The 16,994-nt window shown below is 42.4% G+C and overlaps 1 protein-coding gene and 1 long non-coding RNA gene across 4 annotated transcripts in view; one reads left to right on the forward strand and one right to left on the reverse strand.

Moving 5' to 3' along the window:
• Window positions 1–328: 328 nt before the first annotated feature.
• On the reverse strand, window positions 329–3,344 carry LOC309613025. Its single transcript, XR_014235466.1, has 2 exons — window positions 3,164–3,344; window positions 329–2,422 (listed from the first exon to the last, which is right to left on the reverse strand). It is a non-coding gene; the product is annotated as an uncharacterized lncRNA (long non-coding RNA).
• Window positions 3,345–3,436: 92 nt separating this feature from the next.
• Window positions 3,437–16,994, forward strand: part of BAZ1B (bromodomain adjacent to zinc finger domain 1B) — a 70,033-nt gene continuing 56,475 nt past the window's right edge. For 2 of the 3 annotated variants that reach the window (XM_082359409.1, XM_082359408.1), the window contains exons 1-3: window positions 3,471–3,899; window positions 12,890–13,006; window positions 16,338–16,482. In XM_082359409.1, the coding sequence (XP_082215535.1) occupies window positions 3,793–3,899; window positions 12,890–13,006; window positions 16,338–16,482 (369 nt within the window). In that variant the 5' untranslated portion in view covers window positions 3,471–3,792. Of the gene's footprint in view, window positions 3,900–12,889; window positions 13,007–16,337; window positions 16,483–16,994 lie in introns of all 3 variants that reach the window. The other variant, XM_082359410.1, reaches the window with a different exon arrangement.

Raw genomic sequence — 16,994 nt, forward strand, 5'->3', positions numbered from 1 at the left:
TTGGGATGTTTTGAGGTTTAGGAACCAACAGGACAGGCCGAAAAATACCAGCCAGAAACAAACTGTAGGGAATTCCCTGGCTGTCCAGCGGTTAGAACTCCATGCTTCCACTGCAGGGGGCAAGGGTTAGATCCCTGGTCAGGGAACTAAGATCCCCGCTAGCCACATGGTGCAGTCAAAAAAAAAAAAAAAAAAAAAAAAGACAAGCTGAAACTGTCTAATCAAGGGTTTCAGTCTGCATCAGTGAAAGAGGGGTGTTAAAAAATCTTGTGTTAATTAGCTCCATTGTTTGTAAATTGGAGCCATAGAAAGAAATGGAGGACAACCATCAAGCAATAGTCACATTAAAGTTTATTACTTTTTTCTATTTTAAAATGAAAATATAATCACTATAGAAAAACAAATGGAAAAATATACAAAAAGATAACGAAGAAAATAAAACCAACCATAACTCCATCTCTCCAAGGTAAACACTATTCTTCGTTTGGAGAGACACTTCTCAGCTCCTTTTCTTGGGACCCCAGCTAATAGGCTGTATTCACAAAGCCCCACCTCTAGCTTCCACTTCGGTCTGCAGGATTTCCAACTGTGTTCTGGATGGCTCTCCAGGGTACCTCCGGTTCTTATGGCTGAAACTGAGCCCATCAATGAGTCTCCCATTTTAAATCTCTGCTTTACCACCACCAGGGCTGGACTCCAGTCCACAGCAGCCCCAAGCACTGAAATGACTACGGTGACCATTCTCATGTGCAATTAGATGCATTTTTTGAAATATCAAAAGTTTCCAAAATTTGTTTTTTGTATGTTTTTGGAGTTCTTATTCTGTGTGTAGTCTGCCGTTAGTTATCTAGTTCTGCAAGTGTCCATCCCATTAGCCACTTAGTCTGTGCCTCAAATCTGGCCACCTGTCTCCACTGATCTTTTTTTTTTTTTTTTTTTTTTAACTACCCTTTACTGCTTTTGCCTCCATTAGATTTCCTAAGCACTAGTGTTTTTTTAAATTTTTAAAAAATTTTTTATTTATTTATTTTTGGCTGCATTGGGTCTTCGCTGCTGTGTGCGGCCTTTCCCTAGTTGCAGTGAGCAGGGGCCACCCCTCGCTGCGGTGCGCGGGCCTCTCATTGCGCTGGCCTCTCCTGTTGCGGAGCACCGGCTCTAGGCGTGCAAGCTTCAGTAGTTGTGGCACGCAGGCTCAGCAGTTGTGGCCCACGGGCTCTAGAGCACAGGCTCAGCAGTTGTGGTGCACAGGCTCAGTTGCTCTGCAGCATGTGGGATCCTCCCGGGTCAGGGCTCAAACCCGTGTCCCCTGCATTGGCAGGCGGACTCCCAACCACTGCGCCACCGGGGAAGCCCCTCCACTGATCTTGCTACAAATTTGAGGCCCTTGCCACCAGTGCCACAAACTACTGCAGTTCCCTTCTATAGGGTCGCTCCAATTCAACCCTCACACGCTTTGGCCAGGATGATGACTTCCTCTGCCACTCTCATCTCTTGACACTTTCTGCCTGAAAAATCCCTCTGTTTTAGGCACATTGTCCTGAATTTACCAAGTCTGCTCTGCTGCTCCCTCTGCCTAGAAAGTTCGTCCCTCATTTCCTCTGCTTAGTGGAGTGTGCTACTTACCTCTTCACAATCAACTCAGATGCCACATCCTCTGAGGTTTCTCCTAATCCTCTTAGAAGAAATGGCTACTGAAGGAAGATGAGCTCCCTTCTCTGCTAGGTGATCAGAAGGAGCTTCATAGAGATGGCGTCTGACCTACATCAATGGAAAAAAAAAATGTTGCCTGCCATATCAGTAAACAAAGGATGTTGCAGGCAACAAGCCATCACCTTACAGCTGAGCCATGAGGGAACTCAGGATAGAAACAGGATGCCCGCCATCTAGCAGTGCCCCCCTCCCCAACCCCCAAACTTAGGAAGAGAAAGCACAGGATACTGGCCCCAGATAGCTGAGGTGTATATCAAAGGAATGATTTCGGTGAGCCCTGACTTTTGCGTCTTCCCATACATAGAAAAGCACTAAATTTCTTAACTTGAGATATCCTGTTTTCTTTAACAGTAATCTTTCGATGTTCTGACTACTACCTGGTCTTTGTTGCAAAAACTCCTGTGTATCCTGGCTCCTGCCCTACCTCTTCCAAGCAGTCTCTCAGAGCTATCTGAGATGTTGGGTCCTGGACTTAAATCCCCGGTTTTGTCTGCCAAATAAAACATAATTCTCAACTTTTAAGTTGTGCTTTTTTTTTTTTTCCAGTTGACACCTAGAACTTACCTTTTACCGGGGGGTATCCTTCTCACTTCAAGGTGAGAAGAAAAGGAGAAAAAGGTCTGGCATTGGCATGCTGCCATTCAGGGACATCTAGCAGTCTAGCCCTGTCAAAGACCAGGCTGGGAAGGTATGTTCTGGGCACTGAAGATTTCTGAACCAAGGGAGACAATTTAACCAGGGATGAATGATTAATAAGTGTGTTTCTGACTGTACTGGATAGCCAAGCAGATTTTGGACTATGTGGGTGTAGTGTGCTTGGAAAAGTAGCTCAAATGTTCTCACTCTCCAGGCACAATTATTGCTGTTTTCTTACTGCGCACTTTGTACAGCATTCATCACACAGAACTGTGATGATTTGTCTCTCATTTTTTCAAGTCTCATTTTTTCCCCTGTAGCACCCAACGCAGGGCCCTGAACATTGTAGGTGCTAGTAAAGACTATTTGAATGAAGGTATGTATTTTTAATAGACATGTTTAATATATTTTTCCAAAGAAGCTTCTGTATTATCCCTTCCAGCAAACCCCTAGAAGCAAGCATTATACTAAATATCCAGATCTCAACCACGCTCTAGTCTAGAAGCAGGTAACTTTGGGGGGGGCCAAGGCTGGGGCTCAAGTTATCCCTCGTAGAACCTTTGCTGAGGTAAGGTCGGGAGGTTACTTCCCGCCAAGCCCTCCTCCCATCCGCCCCACCCGCGCATCTCCGGGCGTGGCCGAGAGCGGCGCCTTTAAGAAGGGGGCGGAGCCCAAGTGAAAAGACAAAGCCCCTGGCCGCGCGCTCCCCCTCCCCCCTCCGGCGCACCACACGGACAGTGGTGCCCGGATGTCGGTGTCGCCTTCGGTGACAGATGGCGCAGTGTCTGTATATGTTAGAGGGCTTCTCTGGCCTGACCTCTTTGAATTCCCGGCCTTTCGGTCCCCCGCTGTCCCCCACTTTCAACTCCGCCGCTGGAGGCCCGCTCCTGTCACTGGCGCTTACATAACGTGACCTTTCACCTCTTCATACTGCCCTCTAGTGCGCTGCAACCCAACTAGGCGGCCCGGGAAGGGGGAGGGACCTAATCACAGAGCGGCAGCTCCTCTGAGCCAATAAACTCTGGGTGCTGACCAGCTCTCCGCCTATTGGAGCATTCGCCACCGGCGCCACAGGGGAGCATGTTAGTGTGTGCGCTGGCCGGACCGGGGGGAGGAGGGGAATCTCCCGCCATTTTTCAATAATTTCCTCCGGTGCAGCTGAGGACGAGTCGTGACTGCCGAACGCGGGGACCCGTAGCAAAGGTTGGCCGGAGGCTTCGGGGCGGCGCGGCAGTGTGCGTGGGAGTTCTGTGCCCTTGCGTCCCTTTCCATGGCCTTAGCGCGGCGGCGCCAGCAGTGAAGGAGCTGAGTTCGCGCCGCCCTCTCACCCTCCCCTCCCCCACCCCACCCCCGGGAGCCAGGCGCTCGCTCCGGGCCGCGGGGCCTAGTGTTGCGCCGCGGGCTCGCCGAGGAGCAGCCGCCTTCCCCGCCGCTGCCGCCGCCGCGATGGCGCCGCTCCTGGGCCGCAAGCCCTTCCCGCTGGTGAAGCCGCTTCCCGGCGAGGAGCCGCTCTTCACCATCGCGCACACTCAGGAGGCCTTCCGCACCCGGGAGTATCCTTTTCCAGTCGCGCCGGCCAGGCCGCCCGCGGGGTGGGGTAGGGCGGGGTGGGCCGCGCAGCCCCGCGCCGGTGGCAGCTGTCAGCGCGCCCGGCGCTGGCGGGCCAGCACCCCGAGCCCGAGCCCCAGGCCCGCCGTTCCGGGGGGGGTGGGCGGGCGGGCCGGCCCGGCTCAGGCCGCCCCGGAGCCCTGCGCCCTCCATCCTGTCCTCGGCCCCGCACTTTGTCACCGGGCCTCGCTGTCGATGAACGACCCTCTATCCCGCCCCCCCCCCCCAGGGGGTTGGCTTTAGGCCCTAAGTACCGAGGGGTGAGCGGGGTTTCCTTTGCTGCTGCTTTTTCCTTTTTAAATTAAGCCTTCCACTTAAGTTTTGGAAATTGTACTTGAGCGGCCTCGTGATCTGGGTTGTACAAGTCGCGACTGCGTCTTTCCGGATCTCTGCGGGGACATTTGTGTTTTTCTCCTCCCGAGTGGACTTTAGGCTGGTGATGAACTGACAGGATTGTGAGGCACAAAACCAAGAATAAATGTCCAGACTTAGAGAAGAGGCAGTAAAAAAGTTACCTTGGAGGAGCGGATCCCTTCCTTCCCTGGGCATGCACAGATTTGGAATTTTGACGATGTACAGGAGATCGCTATTTGTCTTTTAACAGTGTTTCAAAAAGACACGCTTAAAGTTTTTATGTTGTATTTTAGAAACACGAGGCTGATGTTTTAAATAAGAAGCATCCTTTCTTCTAATCATTGCTTAAGGTTTCTTGCACAAGCTTATTAGTCTTTTAGTTGAAAGTTGTACGACTCTTATTTACTTTTTTTATGGATGCCAGATGCGTCCTTTTTGAAGCTTAAGTGTAAAAAAGTTTTCTGAATCAAGCTTTCTTTAGTGTACAGAAAGCTTCAAGAGTGAAGGGTAATGTATTCTTTAGTTTTATCACCCCTTTCCCTTTGGAAGGACTTGATTTCTTAGTAGTTTCAGTTTGCTTGCTTCAGTATGGAAGGAAGTGCCGGTGTGAGCTATATCATTTGATTTCATTTCTCTTTGATCCTCCCTTTAATGTAATGCTTTATGGGATAACCTCATTCTTGTTTGAGTGCAGTTTGTGGATGTTAGGTGTTTACATACAAAGGGATTTGGCAAGTGAGTCCATGCTGTAGGAGGGCTCTTGAAGAAGTGCAGCTAGAGCATCTCAGAGCTGAAATGGATCTTGGAGATGGTGGGGTTCTCCTGCCTGGGTATGCCAAGTGGGCCCACACAGTTGAGGTTGGCTTGCTAAAGGTCACACACTCTGTAAATGATGAGAATCAGGAGTAGAATTCAGTGCTCTTCATACCTCATCCCTGAAAGAAAATCAAGAGAGGAACATGGAATGCTATTCCTTCACTTTTAATAATGTTAGTCCACTGTTTGTGTCAGTTTGTGGTATGATAAGGTGCATTTAAGGGAGGGGTCGGAGTGGTAATCTGGTTCTTTTTCTTGTCCTGTTAGGACTTTTGGATTGTTTTGGAGAAGTGCTCTAGCTCTACCAAATACTTTATTCTAAAAGTGCCCAATTTTTTTTTTTTTTATAACATTCCAAAACATCAGTGAAGTAAAAAATTACTTTTGGGAATCTGCCATATCCTTTTCAGATGTCATCTTTTGAGCAGTTGATGGTTATTCACACTAATATTACTGGATGTTGATTTTTCAGGTCTGGTTCTAGTGGAGTATCAGAAACTGCGATAGGGAGGAGACAGATTCTAAGTCTGTACTAGGTACTGAGCTCTGTAAAAAATGGCTGTAGATAGCTAATTTAGAACTGGCAGCCTCGGCTTTTTCATATCATTTACTGAAATCACTGAAATACAGTGATACGTATGAGGAGTTTCTTTTAATGATGACAGTTGAAAACTGATACGTGGAACTTTTTAACTGTTATGTATTTAATAAAAATTCTTCATCTTTAAAATTTCCCATACCAGTATTTAGAACCCTTTTAACAAAGGAGTTCTTAAATTGTGTTGCATATTGGGGGGAAATTGCTCCCTTGGTAATTTCTACAAGTGGAAGCACTTTGAGGATGGTTTTTAAACAATTGTACTGTGTGGTTGGCAGGTTGGCATATCTCTTTATTAGGCTATTAGTGATTTCATAGAGGAGAACAAGTATGTGGTTGGGTAACTGCTGCATTTGAAGTATTGTTATTTCCAGTTCTTAATTTTTAGTTATAATTATGTTTTAATAGGACTTCATACTTTAATTTTCTCCGAATACCTACCTTTTGGTTGCATGTATATTCTGTGGCAAATTTGTATGGTGTTTTATTGACTTAAAGCTGTGAGCATTGTGTTCTTGAAGGTATTATTGTACATCTTCATTAAACTTACAGTGGTTGTGGATGATGCACACATTTAATGATTGGGTTATATATTGATGTTTATTGTACTGTAGCTTTAAATCTGTGGTACATTGCTTCCTAGGATAGTACTACTGCAGGCAAGACAGTAGATCTTGGTTGGAAAAATTAACTTTATCGGAATCACTTCTTGATGTGATTGATTATTTGACAATAGAATTCTACACTGACTGTGTTTATAAGTCAAGATAGATTTTAAGGAGGAACTGAACCTACAAGTAGCCTGCTGTAGATTAATATTTTTTTTGTATTGCTTTATCCTAGTTTCTAAAGCCTGGAAACTAGTTCATAACCTTAGCATAATATGAGAACTTTTAGATGGTGTAGTAAGGAGGGGGTATTAGAATATACAGTTATTCTGGCTCTAGGCAAGAATAACTTGATTTGCCTAGAGTGTTTTAAGAGCTGGGGTTAAATTGTAGTTGCAAGACTGGATTTTATTGGGCAGTTGGAATACTGAGCTCTTATGTCGATTTTTATAATTTAATTTCTTTAAAGTAACAAGTTATTATCAGATTAGAGTTATTTTTAACTTAATGACAGACTGGTCCAAAGAGAGAAAATAGGATAAAAAGCAGACCTTGAGTTGGTGCTTTGTCTTCTCACTTCGAACTCTTAGCATTATAGTTATGCTTATTTAACCTCCATACTTTTATGGGCCACTTCCTTTCAGGCTATCAGGTACTTTATTGAAAGAAACAATACTTACAAGGCTAAAGAGAACAAAGAAGTGCAGCATATGGTGGTAAGGAAGTAGCTCTTGAACTCTTGAAAAAGTAGATGCATAATGAGATAGTCCAGGATTTGAACTTATCATTTATAGCTTACACAACCTTTGGAGAATTGCTTTGACATTTTGTCTGCAATTATAAGTGTAGCAGTCGCTGGAACATAAAAACCACAATTGTCATTTGCTTTGAGCGGTTATTTGAGAGTGACTTATTTTGGTAACCTAAAATCTGAAATAGGATTTAGAGGCAGCTGACTCAACATCCTTCTTTTTGTAAAAAATTAATTAATTATTATTATTTTTTGGGGGCTGCGTTGGGTCTTAGTTGTGGTGTGTGGGCTTCTCATTGCAGTGGCTTCTGTTGTTGTGGAGCACGGGCTCTAGGTGTGCGTGCTTCAGTAGTTGCAGCCCGCGGGCTCAGGAGTTGTGGCGCATGGGCTTAGTTGCTCCGTGGCCTGTGGGATCTTTCCAGCCCAGGGCTCGAACCCGTGTCCCCTGCATTGGCAGGCGGATTCTTAACCACTGCGCCACCAGGGAAGTCCCTGAATATCCTTCTCATGGGCTTTTTTTTTCCTCCTTTCATTTTCATTTTTTCTTTAACTTTTCTCTTAGCATAAGTCAAAGTAATAACCAGAACAGAGTTACATAAACTTAAAACTACCTAATGTTAGGGGTGGTTGTAGAAATTTCAGTTTTAGACTTTTGAAATTAATCTAATTTGAATGACTAGTCAATTAAAAATTGTGTTGTCAGAGGACATTCATTCCTAGATGTAATCGTTAGGTTTATAGTGCTGTCCAACAGAAATGTGATGTGAGCCACATGTAATTAAAATTTTTCTAGGGCCACATTTGAAAAAAAGGAAACGGGTGAAAAAAAAGGAAAGGCACATTTTTCTTATTCCAAGTTTCAGGCTGAAGGAGCAGTCCCTGTCTGCAGCGTCCTTTTCTAGTGGCAGAAAGATCAGGAGGAAACCATGACAGCTTTTTAAGCTTCTTCCTGGAAGTGGCGTCTATCACATCTATTGGTCAAAGCAAGTTATGTGGCAGGGCCCAACATCTGTGGGGAGGGGATGTGCTTTCCTCTTCCCAGGAGGCATTGCAAGCCACATGGCAGTGGGTGGAGGTGTAGAATCCTCTTAGGGAAGAGAGGTGGATGTTTGGAAAGAATAGTACAGTCTGCCACATTTTAGGGTTAAGGGAATGTTTTCTGGGGAAGGTTGCTTTTAAGTTGAGATCCAAAGGATGGTTAGAATTTAGTTTATTTTGCCAGTTATATCTCAGTGAGCTGTTTTTGTTTGTTTTTTTGCTTGTTTTGGCTGCCCTCGGCAGCTTGTGGGATCTTAGTTCCCTGACCAGGGATCTAACCCGGGCCCCTGGCACCCTGGCAGTGAGAGTCCTAATCACTGGACCACCAGGGAATTCCTGATTTTGAAAACCTGAAAGAAGTTTCATATGGCTGGAGTGAAGAAGTGGGAATGGAGATGCAGTGATGAGAGATACAGAAAAGGGCTGCATCACAGGTCCTTGTGAGATAGGCTGAGGAGTTTGGACTTTGCCTTAAATTTAGTGGAGGCTGTTGAGAAATTTGAACAGGAGAGAAGCAGGCTTTTAGGTTAGGAAGATCACTGTGACTGCAGCGTTGAGAATGGATCTGCAGCCTTGAGACTAGTGGCAACTAGATGGTGATTAAATAATTAAATAATCTAGGCAATAGATAATGGTGGTCTGAATAAATTTACTAGCCTTTGAGGTGGAGAGAAGTACAGTTGATGGATTTCTGAAATTAAGTAGATTTGACAGGGTTTGGTGATTGGGGAGGAATCAAGAGTTATGTTTTGGTTATCTCTTGGTTAGTGGTGTTCTCTGATATAGAGGACCCTGTGAGACAGGAGGGAAGGGGGCAGGGCACAACCTTAAAAGAATGACATAGCCCCTGAGGACATAAAGTGGTTAGAACCGATTAGGCCCAAGTTGGCGGAAGAATCTACTTCCAGTAGACCTTGAGCCTCATTATAGCTCTTTGCGATACATTAGAATATGCTAAATGACACCCGCAGGCGCCCTGACTGTTCGAGGCCAACCATAAAAGGGCAGAAAGTGGGCAGTGGCCCAATTCCTGGAAATCCCTGCCCCTTCCCCAAAAAAGTTGGAGTAATCTTCCTATTGCTTAGCCTATGAAATTACCCAGCCCATAAAAACTAACCATCCCATATTCCAGGGCCTATCACCTTCTGAGAGGGCCCACACTCTGTCTATGGAGTGTGTATCTCCCTAAATAAACCTGCTTTCCCACTTAGGTCTTGGGGAAAACTCCCTTGCCTGACTGCTTGCATCCTTCACAAGCATCCTATATTAATAAATCTATTTTTTGCCTATGGCTTTGCCTCTCGCTGCATTCCTTCTGCACTGAGGCATAAAGAACCTGAGCTTCATTAAGTCCTGAGACCAGGTGTGTGGTTTCAGCAGGGAGATTGTGGGTTCAAGTCCCATCTGAGATGTGATTGGGTTTGAGTCCCAATCTGAGGTGTGGGGTTTCACCTGGAAGAGGATCAAGTGTTTCTTTTGTTTTGACTGTCAAGGGTGGTGGGGGACGGATAGGAAGTGAAGTGTTTAGTTATGGAGGTTCTTATATTGAATTGCTGAGTATATCCAAATGGAGATGTATATGTTGCTAGTATATATATGGGCCTGGAGTTCAGAGAGAGGAGACTGAGCTGGTGATAGAAGTTATTAGCATATATAGATAGTAGTTGAAGTTACAGGCATGGATGAGGTCACCCAGAATGAGAATGCTATACTGATAATGATTTTCAGAGGGTACGAAAGATCTGTATTAGGGTAGAAGAGACTGTCATTATTTGAAAAACCACACTCAATCAATCAGTATTAGGTATTTAAATACATATTGTTTGAAAAAAGTAGGAAAAAAAAGGTTCCTCCTTTTTTTTCCTTAAAATAATAAAAATCATAGAAAATAAAACAATAAAATCTTGATGGGTGGAGTGATTTTCAGTACTGTGGGGACCAGAGGATTTTTCCCTTTGCAACAACATATTTGTATTTTAGGAGGCCTGAGGCCAAGTGAGATTTTTAAATCAGAAGAAATGGGTTTAAAAACAAGACTGAGAAAAAAGGTTGTGAGTGTGAGAAGCACAAAGGACCAGAGAAGAAGAGGATTACCACCAGTAAGGCCAATTAACATGTTTTAAAATGTTATGACTGGATGAGAAATGAGGATCAAAAGCTGGATTTGGATAATGGTTCTTTTATTGGAGAGAAAGGACTTAATTGAGAAACACATAAGTGGTTTACAGTTAGGGACTGCAGAGGTTAGGATGATTCCCTGATTTCTGACTTGGACACTAGGGCCATTCGGTGAGATTGGGAGTATCTGTTAAAGAGCAAGTTTGGGAGGGAGTGGAGGAGTAGTGAGAGTTTAGTTTTAGAGGAAGTTGGATTTGAGGGATTACTGAGGCATCCAGGTGACAGCAGTCTTGTGTGTTATTGGCCATATGGGTCTTGATCTAAGGAGAATGGACTGGGCACATTATTCCTACTTTTTTTTTTTTTTTTTTCCCAGGCAGAGCCTCGTGACTCGCAGGATTTTAGTTCCCCGACCAGGGATTGAACCCGCGCTCTCGGCCACTGGACCACCAGGAAATTCCCACATTATTCCTACTTTTTTTTTTTTTAAATGGGATTTATTTATTTATTTATTTATTTATGGCTGTGTTGGGTTTTCGTTTCTGTGCGAGGGCTTTCTCTAGTTGCGGCAAGTGGGGGCCCTCTTCATCGCGCTGCGCAGGCCTCTCACTATCGTGGCCTCTCTTGCTGCGGAGCACAGGCTCCAGACGCGCAGGCTCAGCAATTGTGGCTCACGGGCCTAGTTGCTCTGTGGCATGTGGGATCTTCCCAGACCAGGGCTCGAACCCGTGTCCCCTGCGTTGGCAGGCAGACTCCCAACCACTGCGCCACCAGGGAAGCCCCCTACTTTTTAAAATAACAACTAATAATAAAAACTTAATGTTTTCTCTTTAGGACATATTTGTTAGTCTTACATTCTCTCTGATTACACAGTGAATTTCTTCAGTGTAGCTGAATGATATATTAGAAGGTTACTAAGCTTTTTTTTTTTAAAGATTCTATACTTTATATTTTATTTATTTATTTTTGGCTTTGTTGGGTCTTCATTGCTGCACGCGAGCTTTCTCTAGTTGTGGCGAGCGGGGGCTACTCTTTGTTGTGGTGCGTGGGCTTCTCATTGCGGTGGCTTCTCTTGTTGCGGAGCACGGACTCTAGGCATGCAGGGTTCAGTAGTTGTGGCACGTGGGCTCAGTAGTTGTGGCTCGCAGGCTCCAGAGCACAGGCTCAGTAGTTGTGGCACACGGGCTTTGTTGCTCCGCGGCATGTGGGATCTTCCCCCACGAGGGCTCGAACCCGTGTCCCCTGCATTAGCAGGTGGATTCTTAACCACTGCGCCATCAGGGAAGCCCTTACTAAGCTTTTTGAATGTTTAAATAAATCCACGTACTGATTGATTCTTTATTTTACCTCCCCTCCCCAGGTGCAAACAGGCAAACAGAAAACAAATCCATTTTGTTGATAAATTAGTTATGATAATGTCCCTGTGGAAACCATGCTATTTCCTTTTTTCTATGGGATTTTATAAGTTTTTAGTGATTGGATTTGCATAGCTTTCTATGGAAGTCTGACTCCTGATTTTTACTGGTGCTCTATTTTGTTTAATCATTTAAATATTAACAACAGCCCAGTGAGGAAAAGAGACATATTGCTTTGTTTTTGGCAGATCCAGAGAATGATATGGTGAGAGAAGGTGCTTATACTATTGACTAAAACTACAGTTTTGGATTATTTATGGATTTATCCCTGTCATTTGTCTTTTAACTGATCTAACCCTAGAAAACCAAGAATCTCTTTTATATTAAAAATGAATTATTTAGTTGTGAGGTAATATTACAAGGGGAGCTGTTTAAATACTTTTTATTTCAACCATTATATATAAAAACTGTCACTTGCAAAGTACAGAGATCGGCAGCTAATTCTCTAGTTGTGGTGTAAGTTTATTTTCCTGGATAGCATCTTTTGCTGTGCATAAAAGTAAATTAGTTACTTGTCATTTGAATTTGAATATGGCTGGGTGATAATGAATTACAATTAGGATGGTATGGAAAGTTACCATATACATGGCACTAGTTATAGGATCTCTTCCTCCACCTCCCTCACGAAGACGGAATAATGACTGGTGAACAACTTGTGGACGTGGTATTATTGGAGATAACATAAACTCTGGATAAATATTACTATATCAGAATTATTTTTAGTACTTTTTGGAATTTATTTTTTAAACCTTAGAGAATCAACAAGTGTTTCCAAGGTAGACTGGAAGGCTGTTAGTAAATGGATCATTAGCGTATGCACGGGGTTATTCCAAACTGCCTGTGAGACTGCTGGAGCCATCTCATCTTACTGTGCAACTGATTCTTAAACTTGCTGACCATCTGAATTGTGTAACAGTTTCACATACCTTAAATTCTTATTCCTTATGTCTTGTATTTTATTTTGCCTTTATTTTTTCTTACTAATTTTTAGTACTGTGTGAGTCTTGTGAAATGAAACTTGGGTGAATTGAAGAAAGCACAGTTGTAGATGGTCCTAACCATACTTTAGTGTTAATCATCTTGTTTGGATTTGCCAATTGAAAACTCTGATTTCAATTTTATCTTACGCTGTACATTATAGAAAGGATACTATAGTTTTTTCCCATATATGATAAGTATTTTGTGGATTAGTTGTCTCTGTTGCTTGAATATTGTGTTCCTGAGCCAGTGCTAACAGAGAGTATGAAGCCCGCTTGGAAAGATACAGTGAGCGCATTTGGACGTGTAAGAGTACCGGAAGCAGTCAGCTAACACACAAAGAGGCCTGGGAGGAGGAACAGGAAGTTGCTGAACTGTAAGTAGTAGAAGCACTGCCCTTCTAGCGCTATCTTCACATTATTAGGAAAGAGGGAATATTAACCATAAAACAATATTTATATTTAAATTTATGGGGCATAAATTGGAATACATTACGTTAGTATAATGTACTGGTGTCTTGCCTATTGTCGTTTTGCAAGTAACAAAGTGTGTGGAATATATAGTTGTGTGTATACTTATTTAGGTATTTACTAGGCTTTTGAGTGTTCTTGCTGTATACTTTTACCTTGTAAATACTCTGGAAATGTGGTTCTAAGCAAAGGAAGGTGATATAATCTAGAAGTAATATGGAGGCAACAAATTAGCAGAAAGTTTTCTTTATTTTGTGGTCATTTGAAATTTAAGACAGTATTTAAAGCAGCTATCAAAAGTAAGTACACAGTTTGAAGACAGTTTATCTGAGTGGGGTGGTTGAATGAGGTGTCTTAAAAATCCTGTCTGTTTTCAAAGGGCCTATTTGTCTGGGTAGTCTCTCAAAGAAAACACTCAGAATTTAGGCAGTAGAAGCAGGCAGAAGATAAGTAGAAACTAGGGATGATAAAACAGTACTCTTTTTTTTTTTTTTTTTAGTGGTTTTTTTTTTTTTTATTGAAGTATATTTGATATACAGTATTATATGTTACAGGAGTACAATATAGTGATTCACAAATTTTAAAGGTTATACTCCATTTCTAGTTACTATTAAAAAACAGTACTCTTTTAGAAATTTGGAGTAGAAACTTTTTCTGTGGACTTCTCATTGACTTCTCTTGATAGTGTATAAGCAGAGAGCATACAGTTTAGTAATTAATACCATTCTGCTCTTTTGCCTGTGTAACAGAGCACAACCTTCAGTTGAGACCTGGGGTCTAGTAATGGCTCCATCACTGATTAATAATTAGTGAAGTCTGTTAACCTGGTGCCTGTTTCTTCTTTGCTTGGGTCACTGACATAGTTCTGTTTTGGATTATTGTTATTTATGTATATGCCCCGTTTAGTATACTAGACTCGGGGTTGGCCTACCTTTTCTGTAAAGTGCCAGTTAGTAAATATTTTAGGGTTTGTGGGCCATGTGGTCTCTGTCTCAGCTATTCAACTTTAAGGTTGTACAGTGAAAACAGCCAGTGATAATACGTAAATGAATGGGAGTGACTAGGTTCCAGTAAAATTTTATTTACAAAAACTGGGAGCAGGGTGGATTTGGCTCATGGGCTGTTGCTGACCCCCTGCAGTAGCCTGTAAACTTGAGGGCAGGTCTCATGTTTGACTTATTCTTGAATTGGTCACAGTGCCTAGGCACAATCCTCTGTACTGTATAAGCACTTACTGTTTGCTCTTTGCAAAACATGAAAATAAGTTGCTTCCCTGTACACGAAGAGAAGAGAAGTACAGTGGGAATTTAGAGGTTAGAGAGACTAACCTAGAGTTGCTAGGGAAAACTCCATGAGACTTAATGAAGACAGTAACAGTTGAAGGGTAGTTTGTGCCCAGTTGCAGAGGACAAGATGAGACGTTTGTATTTACTTCAGTGAACAATGTGAGGACAGCAATGCTTTTTGAACAGCAGAGGCACATATGATGGTTTTGATGATTGGGGTTGTGCTTTGAGAAGATTAATCTGGAAGCGGTGTGCAAGATGAGTTAGAGAGGGAAGAGGCAGGTGGGAAGTCTGTGTAGGCTAGCTAAGAGTATTCGGGTCCGGAATCATGGCATTATTGGGAATAGAAAGAATGAGATGGATTTACATTCTGAAAAAGGGGGTTTGGTCATAATTTTGGAAAACCACTACAAACTTTGTTCTTGAAAAGTCATAATACACATTAAAGATTTTCAGAAGACTGTAGTAAAGAAACTCTAGCTTGGTTTAATCTTATGGGTTTTAAACTTATTCGACCTTAGAACCCATTACAACAGAGGGAAGTTGTGAAGAACACACTTGGGGAATGTTTTATGTGATTTGATAGCTAATAGAATATAAGGGGTGATGGGAGAAATTGTTGAAAAAGACGGTGAGGTTTTAGAATTTTTATTCAAAGTAGAAATACTTTTTTCTGATTATAAAAGAAATGCATACTTGTTATAAGAATGTAAACAATACAGAGTTAGTAAAGAATCTGAACATCATTGTCCAACTTCACTCCCCAGAAATAACCACAGACAATGAAGCTTTAAGCCTGAGTGACTGGGAGGCTTAATGGAAAGAGACAGTGAATTTATAGGGGCCAGGAAAGGCCTCATGGAATTAAGGAAGTCTGAGGACATCTTGGAAGGATGATTAAGCTGGGAGGGAGGACAGTGGGGAGAGGACAAAGGTAACAGTCTTAACAAAGGCAGGGAGACTTGAAGGTTATTGATCATGAGAGGAATAGCAGATAACTTGGTAGGTTAATTAATTGTGAATGGAGTATGATAAGAGCTTTTAAGTCTAGCAGTTGGAGGAACATTTGTTATGAACAGCACAGAGAGTGATTGAGAATATTGTAGTATGATAATAAACCTACTATTTGGATCTGTATGAATGTTCTCATGCCTGATCCTCCCTTTTGCCCTGTAACACATATGTTAAACTATCTGGTCAGAATTGGATATCTTAACAACTCTCCATTTAGGTTGCTTCCCATTTTCTGCTGTCATCAAGAATCCAGCAGTGAATATCTTTGTGTACCTATGACAGTTCTCCTAACTGTTGTCAAACTGCTTTCCAAAAGAGTTGAAACATGGGCTTTTGGCAGAGTGTGTGTGCTATTTTGCACCATTCACTTGCTCCTATAAGGGTGTGATAATTAAAGTTCTTTTTTGCTAGTTTAATAAATGAAAAGTGGTACATCATTGTTTCACTTTGCAAGGAGTTCAAATCGTGGTTCCAACATATTAACCATTCATGATTTATTTTTCTTATCCGTAAAATGAAAATTCTAGACCCCTCACAAGGTATTGTGAGAACTAAATGAAGGAATGCATTTTTATTGATTGAGACATAATAATTAAGTTATGGTCTCCCAACCAAAAATTGGGCAAAGGATATGTATAAAGAATTCATACCTGAAAAGGGAAGTCAACTGCAAAAACAAACGAATGGGAAAATGTTCAACCTTACTAATGATGTGCTTATTATTTTCATTTTATAGATGAGAAAATTAACATGGCTAGGTCAGTCAGACAAAGCTATTTAAAAGTTCTTTCTTTTTCCTGTATACCACATAGGTTTTAATCTTTGCATTCTCCAGTGCCTTGTATGTATTTGCTAAAGAGCTTTTTGAATTGATCTGAATAACTCTCTGGATAGGCTCTCCTGCATTTTCTTGGTAACTGATGACATGTTTGTTTAGTTTGAAGGAGGAGTTCCCTGCCTGGTATGAGAAACTTGTTCTGGAAATGGTTCACCATAACACAGCCTCCTTAGAGAAGTTAGTAGATACTGCTTGGTTGGAGATCATGACCAAATATGCTGTGGGAGAAGAGTGTGATTTTGAGGTGAGTGCCTATTTTTATTTATTTTTTTAATGTGATTTGACACACCAAATGTCAGGATTGGAGCTTCCAACATAGATTATATATTTCTATGTGAGTAAAATTGTTTTACATTTGAAGTCCACTTTACTTAATATCAAATATTTTAATCACCAATTTTTTTTTTTTTTTTTTTTAATGTGTTGGGTTTTTGTTGCTGCGGGCGGGGGCTACTCTTCATTGCGGTGCGAGGGCTTCTCATTGCGGTGGCTTCTCTTGCTGTGGAGCATGGGCTCTAGGTGCACGGGCTTCAGTAGTTGTGGCTCGTGGGCTCTAGAGCACAGGCTCAGTAGTTGTGGCGCACGGGCTCAGCTGTTCCATGGTGTGTGGGATCCTCCCAGACTAGGGCTCGAACCCATGTCCTCTGTGTTGACAGGTGGATTCCCAACCACTGCGCCACCAAGGAAGTCCCTAATCACCAAATTTTAGAACCACGTTTGTTATTGGGAATGTTGACTATTACAATAATTGTTAGA

Source organism: Balaenoptera borealis (assembly GCF_965194805.1).
Source record: "Balaenoptera borealis genome assembly, chromosome: 16".
Classification (NCBI taxonomy): Eukaryota; Metazoa; Chordata; class Mammalia; order Artiodactyla; family Balaenopteridae; genus Balaenoptera; species Balaenoptera borealis.